The following is a 22246-nucleotide window of genomic DNA, read 5'->3' on the forward strand; positions in this document are numbered from 1 at the left end:
TAGTAGTTGTTATTATTAGTTAGTAACTATTAGTTTTATCATCATTATTAGTTCGTAACTATTATTATTATTATTAATTATTTACTATTATTATTTTATTATTATTATTATTATTATTATTAATATTATTATTATTATTATTATTATTATTATTATTTAGTAACTATTATTATTTGATTATTATTATTAGTTAGTAACTATTATTATTATTATTATTATTATTATTATTATTATTATTATTATTAGTGTGACAGACAAAGGGAAATAGTATTTCAAATTAAAGTAAGACAGACCAAGAAAAATGTTATTTCAAGTATAAGTGTGACAAAGGAAATGCTATTTCAAATTAAGGTGTGACAGACAAAGAAAATGTAATTTCAAATTTAAGTGTGACAAGCAAAGGAAAAGGTTACTTTATGTATCAGTGTGACGGACATAAGAAAATGCTATTTATTATTCAAGTGTGACATACAAAGGAAAATTTTATTTATAACTTAAGTGTGACAGACAATAGAAAACGATATTCAAATTAAAGTGTGACATATAAAAAAATGTTGTTTTAATATAAGTTTGACAGACAAATGGAAAATGCGATTTCAAATTAAAGTGTGACGATCAAAGAAAACTGCTATTTCAAACATAAGTGTGACGGATAAATATAAAGGTTATTTCGGATATAAGTGTAATGGACAAAGGAAAATGATTTTTCGAACTTAAGTGTGACAGACAAAGAAAACTGCTGTTATAAAATTAAGCGTGACGGACTACAGATAATGTTATTTCAAATATAAGTGTGACAGACATCGAAACATTCTTTTTTAAAGAAAAATGCCCTTTGAAATTAAAGTGTGACTGACAAAATGATATGCAATGTAACTTTAAGTGTTACAAACAATCGGAAGTGCTATTTCAAATTTAAATGTTACAAAGAAAAGTATTATTCCATATTTAAGTATAACAGACTAAGGAAAATGTTTTTTCAAAATTTACGTGTGAATGACAAATGCTACTATATGACAAACCATTGATAATGTTATTTTAAACAAGTGTGACAAACTATCAAAATGCTCTTTCTAGCTTAAGATCATCATCATCATCATCATCATCATCATCATCATCATCATCATCATCATCATCATCATCATCATCATCATCATCAGTTTAACATCCACTGTACAGACTGACATGTGTTGGATGACTTTTAGAAATTGATGACAAAACTAACATATTTTTGCCAATTCTTTATTCACCCCCCCCCTTTCTTTCAACATCTTTCACTTCCTCCCTTGTTCCCATTGACCTTCCTCTGTAAGCTAACCCTGTTACCTTAACTATTCTACATCTACAAGCGCAAGAATTCTCATCCATTCATTCAACGTGACCATACCATCAAAGTCTACTTTTCTGCACAAATCTTCCTATACTGTTCAGATTTAATCTTTCTCTTAAGTCACCAGATCTAAGTCTATGTTTAAGGCTCAAATTAAACTCCCATTGTATCATTCGCATAGCATTTCTTTTCATGCAACATATGTCCTCAACTCTTACTGGCCAGGTTTTATTTCCATACATTCCATACACATGCCTGATAAACTCTTTCTGTGATCAACAATGGGAACGTTCTGTTGGTTAGTAATGACAGAAGTTTCATGAACTTATTCCATCCACTCCTAACTCTTGCAATTACATTAAAACCTACTTAACTATATATTCTAATGGTACCACCAAAGAAACAAAAGTTCTGGACAATTTTTATACTTTTGTCTACATCTGAGTTCTAATCCATTGTTTTTTTCTATATGGAAATTGCTCCAGACAAGTCGGAAAGCTACTTGATATAATGACCTAACAAAAACAGAAGACGATTATCACAAAAACAGGAGATGCCTAAAGTTCTTGGAAAGAAGTTACTGGAATATGAAGCTGTATTATGATGATACATTAAAGCAGCGAATTGATGAAGACCACTAGACCAATGAGCTAAACGAGTTGAAACGAAGGTTTGTGGAACTCTCTTCCTGCTGTTTTACCCCTACTTATAATCTTAGCCTTTTTAAGACTAAGGCCAATAGTTATCTCCTGTCTTTGCAATAATCACCTTTCGTTTTTTATTAGCTCCTTACATCAAGTGGCTTCACGTCCTGTCTGGAATGATTTCAATGAAAAAAAGAAAAGACAGAAAATGCTTTAAATGTGTACCTTTGCGTACTATAACTCTTAATAAATCTGACACAATTACCAGCAAGCCAACCATTTTTTAAACGACAAGAGACTACGTTTTTTTATCCTAAATATACTTTACCCTTTATTCAATTTGTAATACAGAGTGTATCACGGCCTTTAGCCCAGTGGACGAAGTTGTTTTGAAAGTCCTTTTCATGCACCTAGAGCCTAACAGCAATCAGTAAGAGAGAGAGAGAGAGAGAGAGAGAGAGAGAGAGAGAGAGAGAGAGAGAGAGAGGGGGAGAGAGAGAGAGAGAGAGATAGTTTGTTTTATATATTACATGTGAAATCCGATGAATATTTCTTTGTCTGTGATTGGCTGAAAGAAGCTACTGATTTGTCCAATTGAAACATTCGCTGGTGCTGCTGTAGCTCTACACTCATATTATTAATTTATCTTTATTAAATGAGTACAGAGTCTTCCAGAATTCATTACAATGAAGGGACACCAACGAGTGTATAATATCTAATTAAAATTGGAGGTTTCTGAATTTTTATGACAGTTTGCTTAAAACTAAATATAATCTGCAACATCCATCGTTGTTCCTGTGTTCTAAAATTAATAAGTTAATTTAGTATTATTTTTTTTTTTTCATATTTCCACACCAGCTCAAAAATATGTGATTTAATGAGGTGCCCGTTTTTGGAAATTATGTGATTTAATATGTGAAATATAAATATGTGATTTAGTTGGTGCCCGTTTTTGGAAATTATTAGTCTGCTTTCATCAATTTAATAATTTCGTACATTAATTGCGGCAATACTAATTCTCACAAAATAGCCATACATAGAACTTTTACTTATGCTTTTTGTCTATATAATAAGTAATGTCGATTTTTCTCATGTATATTTAGACAAAATAGCTCTTTAAACATAAGTGCAATCATATATTGAATTACAATATGGTCACACTTTACGCTTATAACTGATGCCTGTATTTGGAAATTAACAATCCACTACAATCGGTTTGAAAATTCCTACGTTCATTCTGGCAAACTAATTCTCACAGAATAGTCATACATTTCCACCAAATTTAAGTCATTAATGTGCAACGATTTTTGATTGACGACCACACAAATGTATACATCTGTATATGACTGATTTTGAGTGTGATGGCCCTCTTCAGTTTCGAATAGTCTGGGAATTGTTTTGATAGCAAACATCTGTGAGATAAGTCCATAATTAAGAAATCGATATAAGTGGATTAACGTCTAGTGCATGTGAAGCCCATTCAGGATCACAGCTTTGACTGTTGAGACGATTATTTAAGTGGCCCATAGAATAGAGATGAAACAAAAACTATCAAAAGTTGGTGTACAAGTCAAGCATAGACTGAAGTTTATTTGTACCAATAGGATTATTGATCAATGCATAGGTCTGCAGTTGGGGCATTTTATTTAACGGCGATAAAACCAGTTGTTGAATATGCATGAGTTAAACTTCAACAAGTAATGCATAGTGAAGTGTATTTGTGCAGAATATAGTTGGATTGTAGAAAGAGTTGTGAATTTTATGAATGACTAGCATGGGTGCCCGGCGTTACTCGGGTGATTGGAGGTGTGTGTTGAGCAAAAAAAAAAAAAAAAAAGTGGTAGTAGGAAGGCAGGCTCGAACCCCTTACCGTGAGGGAGGAAAAGAATGGGGGAAAAAACGTGACGTCTTTGCTGTTACAACCACCGTCAAACTGGAAGTAACGTAGGTTTAAATTAAGGCTAGACAATCGAAAACAGGGGATGACTTTCGAAAATATCGGTGAAAAAAGCTAACCCTCCCTGTAGAAAAGTGCCCAGTTGAGGATAAAGAAATTAATGTTTTTAGCCAATTTTTGGGTATTTGTCGTCTGAAGGGTTGAGCTTCAACACGATACTGATCTTGTGAAAATCCGTCGCCTCTGTCGAAAGTTTTAGGCAGACATGCAAACATACATACATACACTCATGAGTAAAAAAAAAAAAAATGGGCCAAGAGTGAAACAAGAAAGTAATCGATTTTTCAATATTTTTCCATGAATTTTTGTTAATTTTAACTGAGATTTCTATTTTGCAGATCATTATTATCATAGCATATAATAATAAGTGGAAAAATTAATCCTAAAAATGGTAAAACTGCATCTTGGCGAGGATATAGAAAACCGAATTGCACGATTAAGCTACTCCAAAATGACTTACAAGCAGATTTTTGATATTTTAAGAAAAGAAAATGTGTAAACATCTCTTTCTGCAGTGAAGCGAATTGGTCAAACGTTCGAAGTGGAATGCTCGATAAAAAGGAAATCTGGATCTGGTCGCTCTAGAACATCCACTTTGAATGGGCCCACAGGCTTGAATTAACTGCTTTGAAGGATTGGAAGAAAACTTATGTTGACCATAACGAAGAATTCAAAACAGGGGCTGGAAATTCTCTTTCTAGATATACAATATCTAGACGAATGAAAGAAATGGGATTTTCTTCTAAAAGGTGTGCAAAGGAGCCATTTTTTTCTAAGAAGAACATCAATGATAGAAAAGATTTTTCTCGTGTTATTGCAAGAAAGATACAGACTGGTTTAGGAATGCTTTCTGGTCAGATGAATCAAGATTTTGTCCTGTTAGTGACGCTCTCAAACAGTGCATTCCAAGAACTGGAGAAAGATTTTCACCAAGTTGCATAAAAACGACAGTTAAACACGAAAATGGAGGGATAATGGCATGGGGAACTTTTACTGTAGCAGGAGTTGAGGAACTCATTAGATGTGAGAAGTCAATCAATGCAAAGGAATATATTCGAATATTAGAAACAGGACTGTTACCAAGTATCCACAAGCTGGGAATATTCCAGAATAGTATTTGTCAACATGATAATGCTCCTGCACACACTGCTAAAGTCACAAAAAATGGTTTTCTGATAATTCAATTAATGTGATGTTGTGGCCAGGTCAAAGCCTTGATTTAAACACGTTCAAGAATATTTGGTCCATAATATCTCGTGCATTGGCTGGAAGAACTTTTTCGAACAATGACAAACTGTAGGAAGCTGTGCAGAGAGAATGGAATAGCATCTTCTCTTCACAGTGTTCCACTTTGGTTGAGAGCATGCCTAAAAGGATTGATCTATTAAAGAAATCAAAAGGGAATGCGATTCTATACTAAGCATTTATTAAAGTAAATGTCTTGTTCTGTGTTATTAATCTTGCTTAAGTTTCCCTGTTCAATTGTTCTTATATAGCTTTTAGTGCAATAAAATGTATAAAATTTGTTTGGCACATTTTTTTTTAGCTCACGAGTGTACATTTATATAGTGGTAGCTCAAATTTTCGACCCAAACTTATTAAAAAGCTTGCCCTATCTCTGAATACCCTTTATATAAAATTTCAAATGTTTGGACCAGAAATTGTCTGAGCAATTTGGTAGAGACCACAGAGGTCAAAGTTTTTAAAACTTTGACCCCTATTATGATCCCTTAACATTTATTGTTTTCTGCTCAAATCAACAAGTTATTAAGTTAGATCCATGTCCAAGGAACCTATATCTAAAATTTCAATTGTTAAGACCCAAAATTGTCGGAGGAGTTTGGTAGAGTTCTCAAAGGTCAAATCGTTGAACTTTGACCCCTTAACAGCCAAATTTCTGGCCAAAAACGGATTACAAAGATTTTTCCAAATCTCAATACTCTGTATATCAAATTTCGAGTCTGTAGACTGAAAATTGACAGAGTTATTATGTAGGGAAATATACACAGACACACAGACACAGACACAGATACAGACACACACACACACACACACACACACACACACACACACACACACACACACACACACACACACACTTTTATAGATATATAGATAGATTCCATGGGTTGCATTTTTGGGTGCGGTGGGGTGAAAGTGATCAGTCTATATCAGGGCGGTTTCAATTATTAGATGACTTTTTGATTCTGCTCTACATAATTAAGCTTGGCACACGACCAAATAAATATGCACATTTGATTATGGTTGTATTTTATGGACATGTCAAACATTTATTAGCTAGATATTAGTAGGTTAATCAAGTAGTACCTATATTAGATATAGTAGTGTTTATTGATTATTAGATATAAAATAGTTATCCAAGCACATTTATTTCACCGTTACTGTGACTCATCAGCATGTTGACAAAAACAGGATTCAAATCCTTGTGATCAACGATTTGAATTCTCTCATAGTCAGTCATGCTGATGAACTGTAGTAACAAAGAAACACATGTATATATATATATATATATATATATATATATATATATATATATATATATATATATATATATATATAAGCGAGATAAGACACTGACTGATAGAATTCAGATGAAAAACCTGATAGATATTACTTGAAGTAATACTTTCAAGGTGATCCTAGCCAAAAAAGAAAAGCTCAATATTTAAGAATAGAGCAATATATAAATTTGGTGGTTAAAATTTAAATTCTGAAAAAAAAAACCCCAACATATAGACACATATATTCGAATTTAGAAAATCCATAGATTAAGGAAATTAACACAACCACTTCTATATATTCTTTTTGTCTGACAATAAATTCTAAATTCGAATATATGTGTCTATGTTATTTTTTCAGAATTTAAAATTTAACCACCAAACTTATATATATATATATATATGTGTGTGTGTGTGTGTGTGTGTGTGTGTGTGTGTGTGTGTGTGTGTGTGTGCGCGCGCATATAAAGTTAGATATGTTTATATGGCTATTAATTTACATGATAGGATTTATTTCCAAAATAATTAGTTGACCATTATGAATAGATAGAGTCGGGATAAAATAGTTCTTCACGAGATAACGATTATAACCGTAGTAGGAAATCGTTCATCTGACAATCGTTTTGTATTATCATTTTGAGTGACTCATCGCGGATACAAAGATTGCATTCAAACGTTCCTAATGTATTACCATCAGACAATCAGATAAACTCGAACTCTCAATGCAAATCGTATCGTTTGGAAATATCTAATTAATAATATACATAAAAAAGGAGGTGTTTCATGGTAGGATAGGTGGTGGGTGCCAGGGATGTGGTATTAGAGAAAAATGCCCCCCCCCCCCAAAAGAAAATAGAGACTGTTGCTTTAAATAAACTTCATTATTTTTTGTGAGTAATGGTAGTTGCCTCTGGTAATGCACATGCATATGTTCCTATTTATTTGTCTCCCGATGAGGGCAAATTTAGACACAATGCCTCTTTTTTTAATGTGGGGAAAATCCAGCTCCCCAAATATGGGCATTCTGGATTGGAATAAAAATTCAAATTGCCTCACTCTAGAAGGAATTCTGTTTCACTGACTGAGGACAAAATAGAATAAATGTAGCATCAAAACAGATACTACACGTTGTTTCTAGTCAAAATATGCATGCATATGTTATATGGCATAAACCAATTATCATTAGATCACCAAAGTTAAGCAATGTTAAGCATAGCCAGTATCAAATGGGTTACCATTTGAAAATACCAGGTATTGTATGTATGAAGACGGCAACACTTCCGGCAACTCCTGCATCCCACCTAGCCTCCATCTATCTCGACCCTGTCCTGCTGCTATATCAGGCTGGTTAGGATGAGAGAATGAGGCTGTTTATGTATAAACCAGCTTTATGTTAAACAAAATCCCAGTATGTGTCATCTAACATCCCTAAGATAATCACATGGTCTTCATCGTTCTGACGAACGAACTCGTCATAGTCACATGCATATGCTCTGTTTTTGTACTAATTAGTTACAGTTTATCAAAGCTTGAAGGCCACTTGAGGATAAGGGTTAATGAGTTTGTCTGGTGGACGTTGAGATAGTATCATGATGTTTGATAGCAATGATTCAAACTGGACAGAATTTGATTATTTGAGAGGACAGCTCAACGAGAATTTCTTTACATTAGCCTTGAAAACAATAATAACGTAGTCAGCTAAGAAGCAACCCCATTTAGCATCAGATACACAGAAGAAAAAAAGAAAAAATATATTTATAGTGGTTGTAGCTAGACGAGTTTTTATTTCTATAAATGTTTTAGACAAAGATTGAATGTCTACATGCGTATGTGCGTGTGTCTTTATTTTTACTTTAGTATAACGTCTCAGAAAGCAAGGGGCCCCTTCCTGGGGTTAACACTTTATCTCTCTTTGAGATACGTAGATATTCGAATATTCCAATAAAGTTCTCATTTACCTTCAAACGTTGAATAAAGAAGCAAAGAACATTCACCCCCCAATTGATAATTTTACTATTTTATAGTATATCTTTATTGTAGTCTCTAAGTCTTACCAGATTTATCTGGTCTGGTGGAGTATCTAGCTAGGTTCTGTTACTAGAGGTAACACTACTAAGAAAAGGCGTATCATTCCTCATATGAGCCAGTATATAGCCTTGTTGATGGGATCATGTTTTATCTTCAAATATTATGTTATTTTGAATATTAGTCTGAGTGTACTTGTGGGGTGAATTATCCTCATGTCACTTTGACCTGACAAGCACTAACCCTAATCTTATACAGAAAGGCTGAAGAAACTCCAGGATAGTGTCTAATAGGTAATTCAAACTCACAATATATGTACGTATGCACACATTCGAGTGTATGCACGCGCATGTTTTTGTGTGATGTCTGCAAGTGTGTATATGCATACATGTGTTTTGGAAGGATGGCACATACGTCTTTAACTTACCGATATCGTTCTAAGTCGATTTTGTTCCCGAGGAGCGCCACTGGCACACTTTCTTTGCAAAAGGTCTTTTTATGTTGATTCACAGTTTCTAGGTATTCTTTCGCTTTTTCAAAACTCGCCTGACTCGTGATGCTGTAGACAACGATAAAGGCGTCCGCCCATCGAAGATAACGCAGAGGATCACTGTTCTCCTGAAAGAGACAAATCCCTTATGAAATCAGATCTTACAGAAAAAAAAAAAGTAAAAAAATATATTCTTAGCAATTCCTACGTTAATCATGTTCATACCATTTTCATGCGTATCATGCATCTTCTTTCATTTATTATATGAAGTTAAATCAATCGGGTTATCGAAGTTATCGCTATTTCATTCTGAATAGCCATTTCTTTTTCTTTAACGTTGGCGCATGTTGTTCAGAATGTAACGTTGTTACTACTTTTAAAATGGACCAAACGTTGTATGTAGAGACTCGCAAAGAAAAGAAAGCTTTAGCATGAACTTTTTTAGGTGGAAGAAAAAAGTTGTTTATTTCATCCGGTTTCACATGCACATCGGCGACACGTATTTACAAGACGACACAATGAGTTCGCTTTTTCATCCTCTTTAGTAGTCTTTTCTTTTTTTAGCTACAATCTGCTATTGGGTTGCAGTAATTATTTCTAATACCAACAGGTTAGCCGGCTAGCTTTTGAAAGGGTGGGGCAAGGAAACTCATGTGCTTGTCAAGCATACCTTCCAACTCACCATGCGTTTTTCCTTTGATCTTGATACCTATAAATGCATTTTCATGTCATGCTCACGGTTTAAATGCTGATGCATTAACTCAACACGCGAGTCATCAATATGCGTACATATTTAAATTATGGGACCCGTGACAACATTACAAGAACAAAAAATAGCAATTCGCTTTAATTTCTTCGTAAATATAATAGATTGCAAAAGATTTTGCTGATTTAAAATTTCATCCCGAAAATGAAAAACTGTGTTTTTGAAAATCTTTATTCATAACAATAATGACCTTTGCTCTGTATAAGTTGATTCCATCTGTAAACGAGTTTATAAATGCCTCACCTGTAAAATTTCAACGTTAATCACGTCCACACTCTCTTGATGCCTACCATGCATATTCTGTCATCTAATATATAAAATTAAGTCAGTTGGACAATCAAAGTTATAACTATTTCATTCTGAATAGCCATTTTCTTTTTCTTTAACACTGGTTCATGTTGTTTAGAACAAAAACTGCAATTCGCTTTACTTTCTTTGTAAACATATTAGATCGGTGCAAAAGCTTTTCGCTGATTAAAAATTTCATCTTCAAAATAAAAACTGTGTTTTTGAGAATCTTTATTTGTAACAATAACGCTCTATATAGCATGATTCCATTGCTTGTAAAATTCTTTAGGTTTTGATGTGAAATATGAATCTAACTCGTGTTCAATCTCCTCTTATGATATTAATCTAAATGCTTTTGTAATCTTCAAAATAAGTGATAATCTGAGGGAGCTAGATCAAGAAAATATGCAGGATGAGAAAACATTTCCCAGCCAAATTCTCACAGGAGACCTTTGGTCAGTAATGCTGTGTGAAGACGATCATTATCATGATGGAAGATGCCTTCCTTTCTGTTAATTAAAGATGGTAGTTTAACACTTATCCTCGAGTGACTTCGTGGTGACTCTTTTGTAAAAAAAAAAAATAATAATAAAAAAGAATTAACATGGGTGAGAATATTGCACAAAAATATGAATGATGCTTTAATAATTTGAAAGAAAAACTTTAAAATTAATTATGGTGATATATGTTTAAACAATAACAATATGTATGAAATAAATTACAATGGTTTAAAAAAATCTTTTTACAAATCAGCAAACCTCATACATAATACAATATAAAATATATTTGCAAAGAAATTAACTCAACACAAATGTACGAGGTGCCTTCAATAAGTTTCCAGACTTTTTTCGTATGGGCACTTTTAAACAAAAATTTATTGATCGAAATAAGCACCATCAAAATCAACACCTTTTTCCCAATGCAAAACAAGTGTATTTCTGCCAGTAATATAAAAATCTTGCGTTCTGCTGGATATGAAGTCGCTGAAGGCGTTTTTGATATCGCTTAGGTTTTTCAAGCATTTATTACGCAGAAAGTTGTCGTGATGCTTGAAAAAGTGGTAGTTGGTGCGTGAGAGGTCTGGAGAGTATCGCAAAGTTTCATAGTCTAGTGCATTCATCTTCTGCAGGGTCAGTTTAGTGCGGTGGGGCATTGTCGTGGAGGAGAATTGGGCCTTTTCTGTTGACTAATGCTGGGTGTTGTTGTCGAAGTTTCTGATCTATTTGTTAACAGTACTTCATCGCCATGATGGTTTCACCTGCATTAAAATAATTGTGATGGCTGAAACCATTCGCAGATCACCTAACAGTCAGCATGACCTTTTTTTGGTGCAACTCTGGCTTCGAGTAGTGTCATGGAGCTTCGTCGGTGTCTAACCACTGAACTGAGTGTTGCCAGTTGTCATAAAGAACCCACTTTTTATCACAAGTTACAACCCGGTCGAGAAACGGGTCATTCTTGTCGTGTAAAAGAAGGGAAGATGACACTTCATAACAACGTTTTTTTTTGGTTGTCGTTCAATTTGTGAGGCGCCCATTTATCAAGTTTTTTTGTCTTTCCAATCTCTCAAGTGGTTGGAAATCCTTGTATACGTTACATCTAATTCAGAAGCAAGTTCTTGAACAGTTGTGCATGGATTGACTTTGACTAAGGCTCTTAATTGATCGTTGTTAACATCCACTGGCCGACCACTACAATCATTGTCATCAAGACTCTCGTTGTCGCCATGAAATTTCTTAAACCACCATTGTGCTGTGCGTTCAGTTGTGGTTTCTAGGCCAAAAGCTTCATTGATATCGCAAACTGTTTCAGCAGCTTTTCGGCCTAGATTGAATTGGAATGAGAAAATGGTGTGAATTTGTTTTCCCCATCTTGTATTCAACGTTCTGAACAGAAGACATAATTGTTTTAAAACGATTGTAATTTAAATGATTAGATAGAGCGGAAAACGCTTTTTAAAATGATATATATAGTAAAGGTATTATAATGAAAACTAATTTGAAAATACATTATTTGAAATCAAAATTATAAATTTTGCTAGAACTTTCGTTTTAACCCAATAGTACACACATGAAACTCTTGTCCCCTTTGAAGTAATCTCCTCTGGCTGCAATGCACTTGCACCATTTCAAAAACTTTTGGAAGGCCCTATTGTCTCATAACGACAGCCTCTAATCTTTTTCTGGAGCTTAGGGAATAACCAAAAGTTACAGGGAGCAAGGTTTGGACTATGGGGAGGCTGAGGAACTGTCTTGATGCCCATCTTAGTCAAATAGTCTGTGACAAGGATGGAGTTGTGGATTCAATAAGTTTCCAAACTTTTTTCGTGTGTGCACTTTTATTGATAGCGCACACATGAAACTGTAATCCTCTTTAAAGTAATCTCTCCGGCTTCATTGCACTTGTTGAACCGTTCCAACAACTTCTGGAAGTCCTCCTGTGTGAGCATGTCAATGACCCTCGTCACAGCCTCTTTCATCTCTTCAATTTTCTCATAACGACAGCTTCTAAGATTTTCCTTGAGTTTAGGGAATAACCAAAAGTTATAGGAAGCAAGGTCTTGGCTATAGGGAGGGTGATGAACTGTTTTGATGTCCATCTTGGTCGAATAGTCTGTGACAAGAATAGAATTGTCGACTAGTGCATTGTCCTGGTGGAACTGCCACTGACCTGATTTGAAAAGTGCTGAACTCTTCTGACAGAATCTCTTCCTGAACTCCCTTAAAACCTCAACATAGTATTCCTTGTTGACTGTCTGTCCAGTGGCAACCCAGTGCATGTAAATCATGTCTGTGTTGTCAAAAAAGGGATCATCATAAGTTTCTGGGTCTCTCTCTTGGTCTTTGGATCATAGCAGTAGATCCAGTTTTTATCACAGGTCACTAGAGCATCAAGAACTGAGGGATCTGAATTGATCAGCTCGACCATCTCCCTGCTATCATGATAACACCTTTTTTATGATCTTTTCTGAGCACCGTTGGGACAAACTTCACACAAATCTTCCGCATCTTCAGTTCCTCACGGATAATTGTGCAGACTAGAGTTGGGCAGCAAAACGCTCAGATTAGATTACATTTCGGTATGTTGTTACGGTAGGGGAACCAGGGAGTCAGGAAGGAATTCCAAAGGATTTTTCTGCTAGTCGGGTGGGTAAGGAGTATTTACGTTAAAAGAGCACAATTACAATAAGATCATCACAACACATTCCACAGAAGTACTTGTACAACAAGTATAGGGGTACAACATTGTGGTGATGGGGCAGAGGATAGAGCTTAGCCGACAGTGCGTGATTTAATAAGTAAAAAAACTCTTTTTTTTGCGAGATAGAGAAAGGGACTAGTGAGATTGGTTCACCAGTCTAGATGCAGCAGGTTTAAGAAGTTTTCTAGCCCGATAGAGGGAGCTTACTTTCTTTGTGAAAGACTCAATAGTTGGTGTGTTTCTATCTATTTCCTTGTTTTTTTTTTCGTCCTGCTACTTCTTTCTTCAGATTTTTCTTTTTCCTTTCCTTTTCTATTCTTTCCATTTTCCCATTTTCCTTCGTTCCTGCTATGCATTCTTCTTTTTTTTCATTTCTCTTTCCTTTCTTTCTCCATCCTGGCTTTATTTTTTGTTTTCTTAGTTTTTATCTCTTAATCCTTTTTTCCTTTCTTTTAATTCTTCCACTCTTTTTTCTTTCCTCCTTCCTTCTTGTAAATCTCTTCCTTTTGTTTATCTAATTAAAAATTTCTTTTACTTATTCATCCTTGTCTTTAATTTATTTCATTTTTTCTTATTTTATTCCTTCATTTATTCATTCTATCCGTCTGTCAACTCGTTCTTTCTTTATTCGTTCATTCTTTATTTTTTTATTTTTTCCTTCAGGCTTTCATTCTTTTTTATTTTTTCCCTTCTTTCTTTCTTTCCTATTTCTTTTATTCTTTGATTTTCTTTCTTACTCATTTGATTATCCTTCTTTTCCTCTCCCCTCTACCTTCTCTCTCTCTCTCTACTTTGTTTTATTCATTGGTTCTTTATTCTACTCCCCCTCCCCGTCATGCCTTCATTCTTTCTTACCTTATTTCCTTCTTTTCTCTTTTCTTCATTCTTCCATTTTCTTTCTTCCATTATTTCCTCTTTACTCCTTTCCATCCTTCCTTTCATCCAATTTCCTCCCCTCTCTCACTATATCTATCTATCTATCTATCTATCTATCTATCTATCTATCTATCTATCTATCTCTTTCTCTCTACTTTCTTTTTCTCCATTTCAGTCTGTTCCTCATCCATCTTTATCTTTTTTTTTATCGCTATCACTTAATTAAAATCCCATTCTTCCAGCAAGATTGTCTGATGGACGGACATGCTATTTACATTGTTTGTTGCCAAAGAAAATATCTATCATACTTAGGGAGTGTTTGTTTAGACTGTAGAAACTTTCTACAAAACAAATTCCTCTAAGCATGACATGGAGAGCGAATTGCACAGATGATTTGCAAAAGAGCACTTTGCATCTTCTATCAACTTCTACTTGTTGACCTAAAAGCATTGCGTTTTTGGATTAATGAACTTATTTCATATTATTTGGATTTTTCTGACTAGTATTCTCATCTTCCGTGTTATTCTCATCTTCCGTGTTATTCTCATAACATTTCAGCCAATGTAATCTCCGACCTTCTTCAGGTTTTTCTTGTCGAACACAGGATCATTCTGTCGAATTTTGGAATTGGCACGGAATTTCGAATGAAACCATTTATTTAATCAACGGGGATAGCATGCTCTTGTTCCGTCAGCCGTGACTGGATAGAAGTCTTAAAATTCGCAATTGTATTTTGAGTGTCCCAAGTTCGACAAGGTACGCCTGAAGAAGGTCGAAGGTTACATTGACTGAAACGTTGTGAACATAAAACTCAAGATGAGAACAGTAGTTCGAAGAATCCAAATAAAACGACTTAAGAATCGTTTCACAGGTTCAAAGTTAATTTTATTTAACTTACAACAAATACTACATTTTATTAGTTGTATATAACCTTCTACTTATCTAGTTGGACTCGGGAATCTTTCTACCAAACTTTTGAATCTGTACTAAATTTTAAACAAAACCCTTTATCCATGAGTGTAATATGCTCTTGTTCCGTCAACCATAACTGAATACAAGTCTTAATTTGCAATTCTATTCTTAGTACTCCCTGCACTGTCGTTTAAACCATGAACTTCCAGGAAAGTTCACTTAGAACTGAATTTTTCCTAGTATTTTATCTGTTACACCACGGCTCCTTATTTCTTTTTTCTTTTCTTTTTAGAGTAATTTATTATTTAGTTTCGATTTTTTAATTGAGATTTCTATTAAATTGAGAATTGTATTGCTTCTCATGAATAGAGAGGCTTCCTTGCAGTTTCGAAAGATAATTTAAGCGTTCTATAGTAAAACAAAGGTTGCGCAATTACTAACTGCACTTTTTGTGGATTGCCATTGCTTGAGTGTGGTGTCAAGAAGTCCAGAATGGTCGAAAACTATTTTGGGAAAACCAGAAAATGACTGGTGTTTTTTTTAGATTTTTTTCTCCTTGGTTTATTGCACAAGCAAGACTTGAGAGTCTAGTCTAGTCTATTATTTAATGCAGCAGCCTTGTAATTCCTGTGCATCATAAGCAAATTGCTGGAATCTGTGATTAACAGAGAAGTGGTCAACCACCACATCAAAAATAACGTGCTCAGTGACATGAAATATGATTTCCGTTCTGTGAAATCTACAGATGATGTACTAACTGTAATATCGCACAGGATTAGCGAATCCTTCAGCAGGGGCTTCGTTTCTATAGCAATAGCTCTTGACATAACAAAAGCATTTGATAGAATATGGCATAAAGGTCTGTTTCACAAGATCGCCAGCTATGAAATAGCTGGATATGTCCTCTCAATTATTAAATCCGTTCTCTCTGATAGACTTATAAGAGTAGTCGTTGATGGGTTGAAATCAGAAATTCATACTGGTGTCACTCAAGGTTCTATCCTGGGTCCAATTCTTATAAAAATATGTTTTCTATGAAACATTAAATGAATATTATAACAAAATTACAATAGGTTGTTGCTGTTGTTGTTGTTGTTATTATTATTATTATTATTATTATTATTATTATTATTATTATTTTTTTTTTTAATTATTTTTTTTTTTTTCTACGATTTCCATTTATTTATTTTATTTTTTTTTGTTTCATACCCTTGTTAAGATTTGATCATCAGTGACGCTCGGCATAATCAGGCGGTTGACATCATATTCCGAACAAAGTCGAGCGGACGCTTAGATACGTCCGGTTGAAAATCTACTCAAGTACAGGTCAACGTGTAAAACGCTGACATTGTATCAGATTGATTAATTTCTAAGTTTTCCAATACTATTTTTTTTACACGGTTAGATTTATTGTAGGTATGACACTATTTTCCGACACCCACAGCAAAAAAAAAAAAAAATACAAGTAAAAACTAGTAAAATGAAATTAATTCAAGATCAGGATTTAAATTGCATATAAACATTATCTATTTTACGCGCCATAAAGCCGATGAAATTTGATTTTAAGGTTGCAGAAAACCCAAAACTTAAAAAAATATAATGGCGCAAGCGAATTTCGATATATATACAAAAAAAAAAACAGGCCACATTAAAGATTAAAAATATAGGAAAAAAAAACTTAGCACAAATATAAATTATATCTTGTTAAAGTTTTTATCCAAGTGAAATATAACAGTAAAAGTTTTTTTTTCTTTGCCTTTAGCTTGGTCACGTTTCAGCAGGCAATAGGTAAAACGATTAGTTTCTTGTTGCTATGGAGGCCGCTAACTGACAAAATTTCCTTTATTATCAATTTTCAATTTTGTAATTTGTAGCCCGAAAAAAGTAGTATTAAAATTATTACTTTTTATTAAATTCCTCTTTATTCTAAGAAATATCAATTTTTAATTAAAAAAACTGAGCTATTTTTTAAAAATCTTAACTAAATCCTTAAATTAACTTTCGGAAACTTATTTTCAATTCAAAGTTTTTGTATGGAATTATAAACTAAAAGTCACATTTTTATTTAATATTAACAGATTGTAAAACATGCTGTGCACAAAGAAATTTAATTAACGCTTAAATCACAATTGTTCCAGTTACTTGGTTTAGAAATAATATTTTTCTTCTGACAAAGAAGCTAGTAACGCTACGATTTTTATCAATGGCGTGCGAACAAATATTGGCCTCCCGTAGAAAAACTTATTCACGATCGATTTCTAAATATATTTTTGAATTATTCACTATTCAAAAACGGCATCTATTAATTTTTTTAAATTATTAACTGTAAGATTCTCTTTTTATTCATAATAAGTTTTAAGATGGAATCTTCCACATTTTTTCACGAACCTTGAAAAATTCAATCATTAAAAAGTAGAAATAAAACTCAAATGTAAATAATATTTTTTTTATAAAACATTTCGTAAAACTTAAATAATTTTAATATATTTTACAGCTTCTTTTTTTCCAAAAAATCGATAAAGATCGTATAAATTGGCAACGTTTGTGACCCAAAATTAATATTTTCTTTCATTATTCCAGTATATTTTACTATGTAAAAACCTATGAAATCAATCCCTTCATCCAAAATCTGATAAGATCGTGTTGGAGTGGGTGGTGGTAAAATATGAAAACATTTTTGTATTTTATTTTATCTCAGTTTAGTTTAAGACTGAACTATGTATAGTTCAGTCTTTTTTAAATAAGTCTGTATAAAAATAACGAAATTGATCAATTATTTGATATTACAGATTTTTTTTTTTTAACATGGAGTTCAATACTTATCAAGGCCCGGAAGTTACTTGCGGATAAGGGTTATTGCGTGTACAGTAATCAATGAGATAGTATCGTAGTAATCATTAGTATTGGATATTTGATAAAGTGTCTTACTTAAGAGAGCGGTTTGTCAGGAATTTGTTTATGTTGGACTTGAAGACATCCAAGCTGTAGTCAGGTGGGAAACAGGCAAACGGAAGAGAATTCTACAGTCGTGCATTTCTAAGAAAGAATCTCTGCTCATGGAATCTACGTTTGGATTTAGGCACAGATAAAGAGTGGGGAAAATTAATGACAGTAGTTTCAGCTAGACGGGTGTTTTTCGTGAAAGATTGGCGAGGGGGGGGACCAGAGATTGGACCAGAGATTGGAGCATTTTAAATATCGCGTTATTTTCACTATTTACGTCAAAAGATGTAGAAATAACATTAGGTTCCAATTTTCCCGCTTTTAATCTTTGGGGAATTTTTTTGAAAATTCACCAGTTTTATGGAGAGTAAAAAAAAAAAAAAAAAATAAATATAATATGGAATTTTTTTTAGAATCTTTCTTGTTGAGAATACTGCAAAAATTACAATGAATCAATTTTATTTTATAAGTTTTTACTGTCATTATTTGTTACCCGATCGAAAAATCTGCTTAAACATGATATTTTAATTTATATAAAAAAAAATTGTGACAGCGAGCGGAGGGGGGGGGTCAGCGTTGCTCGGTCATAAAATCTGCTTAAATATATTTTACTTAATTATAAAGAAATTGTGACTTGTGTGCCATCAGCCACTATGGAAACCAAAAGCAAAATTTTGTAGCAAAAAAAAAAAAAAAAAAATGACACATGCCAGGTGCAAACTCGCATGATTGAAGTTAGGAACCAAACACGATTATTGATGCGCCCACGATTATGCAGATGCTATAACGTTGCAAATTTAGCTATTTAAAACGAACGAACGTATCAACGATTTATGCATGCGCAGTTTGCAAATCGCATGAAAAGCCAGGTTTTTATCTGACCTCCCCCTTCAAACAAAACGATATTTCAACACAAAACAATGTACGATTTTTTTCCAATTCTTTGATATATTTTGTCCGAAAGATCACTCTTTCTAACGACGTGCGTGTGCGATGCGGATGAGAAAAGTTTTTAGCAAACATATGAACACCCACACCCACACACAGAAGTTTGCCCGTTATATAATAAAAGAAGATGGGGGTTGAAATTCCCATCTTTATTATGGGCATACCTATATATAATGTGAAGCTTCTTACACTCGAAAACTCACAAAACTAAAATGAATATGGGACATTAAGAAAGTCAACATAAAACCAATGATTGTATGAGCACTAGGAGCAGTCTTAAAAAAACATAAGCTCTATAAGGGAAGAACAAATCTAAGGCAATGGCTGAATCTTTAGACCGTAGTGGAATGGAACCGTAAATGGATGGTAACATTTAATGCCAGTAAGACTAAGCTGCTCTCCTTTAACAATTACAAGAAGCCTCTCCAACCACCGATATCCATGACAAATAACTCTCTACTTGAGAATTTTTCCTTCAAAGTCGTTAGCTTAACATTCACAGGAAATATGAACGGGAACAAATACATTGAGGACATTGCAAAGGTCGCTGCAAGAAAGGTGGGTTCCCTCTATCGTGCTAGAAAACTACTCATACTTGAGAGTATCTTGTACCTCTACAAGAACACCATTCTCCTGTACATGGAGTATTGTTGCTACATCTGTGTTGGTGCATCTTCTACTAATCTCTCCCTCTTGGATAGGGTGCAAAAAAGGGTCTCCAATCTAATAGGTTTCACTTTGTCAAGCTCCAACCCCTGTCCCAGTGCCGCAATGTTATATACCTGTGCCTGTTTTACAAGTATTTTAGCAGAATGTGCTCTGATGAACTCATGGCACTTGTGCCCCCTCGATGTACATATCCCCAACAAACCCGCTTAACTTCAGTTTTGCGGTCCTTAAATGCCAGAAAGCTGTCTACTCTAATCGCTTCTTCCCTAGAACAACGAAACTTTGGAATACAGAGAGGCATCTTCTAAAGATATTTTCTCTCACTACTACTGCTTATTATAGCCATGATGCCACTCAACAACATACTCAGGAAATATGATACCAGATACAAGTTTACTAATAAAGAAGAAAGAATAAACCACTTCATTTAAATGAATATTCTGAAACTATTGACAAAAAGGAGAAGGGAACTGGAAATACTGATAAACACAACCAGAATCTTTGAGTAGGACATTCAAATGGAATTCAGTGTGCACTGCTAGAGATTAGAAGAGGAAAACTGGAGAAAGCGGTGGGGGGGGGTATGGAACTACTTAAGCAAGAAGAGATGAGGACACTAGGCGAACATGACACCTACAGATATTTGGGAATTCTAAAAACAAATACCATCAAATCAACAGAAATTAAAAAAAAATTGCATATAAAATGTCACTACTTAGTTGATTTAATAAATACCCCTAAATATTAAATTTATATCAAATTACTGAAATTAAAAAGGTTTCTATAAAAAACATTAAGTTTAATTGAAAAAAAAAAATGAAAAAAAAAAACAATAGCTTTCTTTATAATATATAAGTATATATGTGTGTACGTGCGCATGTGTGTGCTCGCGTGCGTGGCCGCTAGCTAACCCTCTCCAAACAATTAACAACAAATAAAAACTAAATAAACCGAATCATAGCCCCCTCCACCCGCCTCTGAACCTAAGCGAACACCCAACAGATCAAGACATACTTATCAAGAAATCATCTCACCAACGTGACGCCAAAAACCTTAACATTAAGACTCCAATTTTAAAGTAACCTCCCTCCTCCCACCTCCACATATTCCCCTTCCCCTTCCATGTATCCCTATGCCCTCAGCCACACCATAAATTAACTTCCCAGACTCTCCCCACAAGTTCCTTAAACTCCAAAACTAAAACATTACTAATATACCAAACATCTCCTCCCACCTTTCCCCTTTGTTCCCTTCCTCTCTGTTTTCCCCCCCGCTCTTCTCGCACCCATCCCCTGTTCACTCTTTCACTCTTTCATCCCATAACAACGAACATGTCTGTAAAAGTCTGAGGAAGCTACAGACGGCCAAAAAACGGCCGGGTAGCTGAAACAATAATGTAACTTAACAGAAAGATACGATAATAATGAATAAAACATATATATATATATATATATATATATATATATATATATATATATATATATATATATATATATATATATATTCTTGGTTGGAGATATTGATATAAGGCGCATACCTTGTTTCCTTTTCTTTCTCTTTTGAATGGTTCTTGCATGTTCCCACGCTGCCGAATTCTTCCTTCCGAAGGAAAACATCAAAACACGCATTATATTTTTTATATATATAACATTTATTTCACGTGTCGGAAGTGGTGACGGTTACATCTTGCTAAGGTCGCATTCATCAATAGCTTATGAATGCAGAGACAATCTTCTTTCGGTCTAACTCGTTGGTAACCGGAACCAAACCCCCAGACTCTCAGGGTAAAACTCAACTGCTCTGATTAACTGACTACACATATAAATCAAAATCTTTCTTTGTTTGATTCTCTGACGTCACTACTCAGGTCACTAACCCAATCATTGTTTTGATATTGAATTCTAGTTGTTATTGTTTCTAAAATTCTAAATCGTTATATAAATATTTAACATGGTAATGTATTATCCCAAAATACCTAATCAATAGCACTCTTTTTTCTCTGATGGATATTTCACCTTCAAAACATTTACATCTCTATAATAATAATAATAATAATAATAATAATAATAATAATAATAATAATAATAATAATAATAATAATCTCGGTATAGATGTAACGTGTGGTTACATAGAAACATATAAACATCATGAAATAATTGATGGATCAATGTATAGACAAATAGACATGACCCAAACTAGAGTGACACTTGATTAAACATACTTTACACATTGAACCGTTATTTTATGTAGTAATACATTAATAGTAATAACGTTAGCATTAAACGTTTCAATAATAATGTTGGATAGTGATGATGCTTATCCACTCACCTTATCACATGTGTCCATCACTTGAATCGTAATATCCCGGTTGTTCCACGATTCATGTTTTGTATATGTGTCTTCTGTAAAAACAAAAAAAGAAAAAAAAATGTATTCTGTTCTACTTTTTAGTTTTATGTGATGGAAAAGAAAACAAGCCCGTTCCACAGAAAACAAGCCCGTTCCACAGAAACAAGCCCGTTCCACAGCAGACATCCTCACTGTGATCTCTGAACGTATATACCATTCACTGGACAAAGCGGGGGAAGGCAGAGCGGTAGCTCTAGATATATCTAAGGCTTTTGACAGGGTATGGCATGAGGGTCTCCTCAGTAAAATCAGATCATACGGTATCACTG

The 22246-nt window shown here is 33.9% G+C and overlaps 1 protein-coding gene across 2 annotated transcripts in view; it reads right to left on the reverse strand.

Annotated features, from left to right (window-relative positions):
• The window catches only part of LOC145269242 (ras-like protein family member 12), a 357352-nt gene that overhangs the window by 12274 nt on the left and 322832 nt on the right, over window positions 1–22246 (reverse strand). For both annotated transcript variants that reach the window (XM_080124867.1, XM_080124875.1), the window contains 2 exons: window positions 21897–21970; window positions 8903–9093 (listed from right to left, as the gene is read on the reverse strand). In XM_080124867.1, coding sequence (XP_079980993.1) covers window positions 8903–9093; window positions 21897–21970 — 265 coding nt within the window. The remainder of the gene's footprint in view (window positions 1–8902; window positions 9094–21896; window positions 21971–22246) is intronic.

Source organism: Euprymna scolopes, chromosome 4, assembly GCF_053919585.1.
Source record: "Euprymna scolopes isolate OS-2025 chromosome 4, ASM5391958v1, whole genome shotgun sequence".
Taxonomy (NCBI): domain Eukaryota; kingdom Metazoa; phylum Mollusca; class Cephalopoda; order Sepiida; family Sepiolidae; genus Euprymna; species Euprymna scolopes.